Raw genomic sequence first — 3,733 nt, forward strand, 5'->3', positions numbered from 1 at the left:
TTCTGCTAGTTGGGGTTTAGTCCAAATCTGCATCCTTTCCTTCAAGGCTCAGGGGTCCAAGATTATCTTCTGTGTCTGTATTTATTGGTTTCCCTTTTCTTTGTTGAAGAGGGTCTGTGCAATCCTTCTGCCTAGTCCGCCATCTTGCCCCACCTCTCGAGTTTCCATTTATTATCATAGAAAAATTGCATTGATTAAAGGTAGGATTGCACAGCTGATTAATGTTATTGCTGTTAATAAAAGAGGGGGAGGCCTTCAGTGAGATGGATTGACACAGTGTCTGCGATGATGGACTCAAGTATAGCAGGGATTGTGGGGCTGGCGCGGGATCGGGCAGTGTTTCGTTCTGCTGTGCATGGGGTCACTATGAGTCAGAAACAACTCGACGGCACTTAATAACAACAACAACAACATACTTGTAAAAAGTTGAATTGGCAAAAATTGTGTTAGAGCTTTATAACAATAACAAAAAAGAGTAGCTGCCAAGGCTGTTGACACTTCATGAAATTTGATTTCTTGATTTGGATGTTTAAGGTCATGGTTTAATGGGATATCCTAGTTAATTGGCCTAATTACTTGTTTAGTGTTTCTGTTCAATCTCCTATTTATTATATAGTGCCTGGGGGGGTCTTAAAAGCTTGCAAGCAGCCATCAGTGATACAATCATTGGTCTCAATTCACCTGGATTAATAGAGGAAGAATGAGCATCAGTAACAGTAGGAAAAAATGGAATAAAAGTCTAATTATGTCCATAAACAGCTGCCTCCTTTGCCATGAGACCAGAACTGGACAGTGTCTGGCTAACATTACTGAACATTTTTAATCAAACATTTTATAGAAGAATCCTGATCAAAAGGGGGATGAAGAACAAAATTTAAAATTCTTATGGAAATAGACTTTTTGGAACCATGGAATCCAGATGAACTCCTGAAACTGTTGTCCTGAGATAATATTTAAACCTTAAACCAAAAATATCTCCTAAAGTTTCTTAAAATGAAAAGGTAGTTTAGCTTAACTAGTGGAAAAAAAGTCTTTCTTGAGCATGTTGCACTCTTTTGAGAACTATCTATATAGGCTCAAAGTGACAACAGCAACTTGAAAGATTACATAGGAAATTTAGAGAGCAGTAGATTTATGGTAATGGAAGAGGAACAACTCAGAAAATGAAGGTAAGAATGGTTGCACTACTTGAGAAATGTAATCAATGCCACTAAATTCTACATGTAGAAATTGTTGTATTAATGTTTGTTATGCTGTGGAAATTCTCAACAACAGCAAAAAGAAAATATAATTATGTAAGTAAATAATTAAGAGATTACTTCTCAGCTCATTTGTCTTCCTGTTACCTCTATACATCTGGAATTTAGCTTTTGGTCATATTTGCTTCTGTTTGCTATGCCTCAGTAACAGATACTTGTATTGGTTTTTTCCTTCAGCCCTGCCAGTTTGAGCAATGCATTGTACACTCCCTGCAGGCCTTGAAAGGAGTCCTGGAGTGCAAGCCCGGGGAAGCCAGCGTGAGTATTCGCTTCAGTATTGAAAAGAGTATTCTTTTCAACACCTATTTGAAAATATCTCAAGGAAGTCTTTGGAATCAGTCATAAATTTTCAGTCATCTCAGCACACAAGCTTTTTCTTCTTTATTGCTTGCTTTTTAAATTTAGTTAAACAACACAGGCTTGTTGATGTGTGGTTCCAAGATATCTACCTCCAAGGAGTAGATTCCTACTCTTAATGACCCCATTGAGTTTCCAAGGCTGTAAATCTTTCCACAGTAGATGCCTCATCTTCCTCCTGCAGAGCAGCTGGTTGGTTTGAACCACCAGCCTTCTGATTAGCAGCCAGATGCCTTACCTACCAGAGCACCTAGGTTCTAAGATAGACTGATAAAAACTAAAATGTAAGTGTTCTAGGTAGAGTACTTGCAGTGTTAATACCTTTTATACAAAAGAAATGATTAAAGATACTGTTAATCACCTTAGGAAGTCAATGTCTTCGCAAGCCAACATGACTACTGGTGGCAAACTGCCTGCAGGCCTGAATTCTTGTCTACCTTCAGACTAAGGTCTCCTATAATGAACCCATTCTCCATGTTTTAACTTTTTTATTTCTAAACAAAAAGTTTTGTTTTCTCTTCAAAGTCTAAACATTTAATTAATATTCTTCCTTATAGGTCTTTCAACAGCCTAAAACACAGGAAGAGGTTTGCCAACTAAGCATCAATATCATGCAGGTAATATTAAAAAGCAGTGATGCGCAGTAACCATGAAATAATGCAAATTATTAGTCAATCCCTTCTTATTATACACAGACACACATATATGCCTCATATGTATAATATATGTTAAATAATATATTTTATTTCTTAATTTTGTCTGAGTACATGATAGTTTATGTAAGTATCTTACTTACCCAGTGCTGCTTTAACACATGTACCACATGGTGGTGGCTTTAAAGAATGTCTTCTTCACAGTTGTGGAAGCTAATTCCAAATCAGAGTTCCTTGACTTGTCATCTGTCTTCCCATTTATGCCTGCTTCTATGTCTAATCTCCTCTTTTTATAACTCAGAAGTGATTAGGTTTAGGATATACCCTACATTGATAAAACCTTATCCTTTCAACAAAGAAACCTATATCTGATTAGGATGGTATCCACGGGTATAGGGGTTAGGATTCCAACACATATTTTGGGAAGACATACCTCAATTTGTAAGAATAGGGTACCAAAATAAAGTTTAATGTGGGATTGGTTTCAGCTTGTTTTAGCAATACCCTAATAGTTATATTATGTCTTCTTTTTTTTGTATTTCATGGTACTTTATATATAATTATTAGATCAAAAAGTAAATTTCATTGTTGTTTGTTCTTTTATGCTTTGTCTACAGTGTAATAGTGTTCAGACTGGGACCAGTGCTTTGTAGGTTCATAAACAGTTGAGCAAGTGAGTGCATGAATGAGAGAAAGAAAAAAGCTTTTTCCTAAAACATGTTCAAGAATATAACAGTTGAATTAAAAAAAAACTGGTGCTTTTAATTTTTATCATTTATGGGACCAAAAACATATATTTTTATTTTAATTTATATAAAACTATTTTTAATGTCCAAATAGATAAATATCTGAGAGTTCATATCACTGAAACTTACTTTTGTTACAGATTTTTATACACTGTCTGGAACAGCTGAGCACTAAGCCTGATGCAGATGTAGATACCACACAGTAAGTAAAAGTGAAATTAATCTCATTGGTGCATTTTGGAGAATTAGAAATACAGATGCAAATTATATATTAAGTCTTAATTCTCGGTTCAGATATTAAAGTCATATTAAATATTAAAAATAAATTAATTTAAATTTAAATTATTAAAAAAAAATTTTAATATATTTGAAGGAACTCTGTTGGTGTGGTGGCTAAGGCATTCAGCTGCTAATCAGGTTGGTGGTTTGAATTCACTAGCCGCTCCATTGGAGAAAAATGAGGCAGTCTGCTTCTGTAACGATTTACAGCCATGGAAACTCTATGGGGCAGTTCTACTCTGTCCTGTAGGGTCTCTATGAGTCAGAATTACCTTGATGGCACTGAGTTTGGTTTTGAATTTGGTATATTATTTCCATAATTTCTTTATTTTCTAAATTCATCTTTGCCTCAGTATAGAGGTTGAACAAAATTGAACATTTGATTAACTTATTAATTTGAAAGGAAGAAGTTTCATAAATAATTAAATAAAAATTTAAA

At 34.8% G+C, this 3,733-nt stretch overlaps 1 protein-coding gene across 1 annotated transcript in view; it reads left to right on the forward strand.

Moving 5' to 3' along the window:
- EXOC2 (exocyst complex component 2) overlaps positions 1-3,733 on the forward strand; it is a 396,050-nt gene that overhangs the window by 219,366 nt on the left and 172,951 nt on the right. The window contains exons 17-19 of the mRNA XM_007935377.1: positions 1,437-1,517; positions 2,174-2,233; positions 3,156-3,217. Coding sequence (XP_007933568.1) covers positions 1,437-1,517; positions 2,174-2,233; positions 3,156-3,217 — 203 coding nt within the window. The remainder of the gene's footprint in view (positions 1-1,436; positions 1,518-2,173; positions 2,234-3,155; positions 3,218-3,733) is intronic.

The sequence above is a fragment of the Orycteropus afer genome, unplaced genomic scaffold (genome assembly GCF_000298275.1).
Source record: "Orycteropus afer afer isolate SDZICR_OR568_19922 unplaced genomic scaffold, OryAfe1.0 scaffold00027, whole genome shotgun sequence".
In the NCBI taxonomy this organism is placed as follows: domain Eukaryota; kingdom Metazoa; phylum Chordata; class Mammalia; order Tubulidentata; family Orycteropodidae; genus Orycteropus; species Orycteropus afer.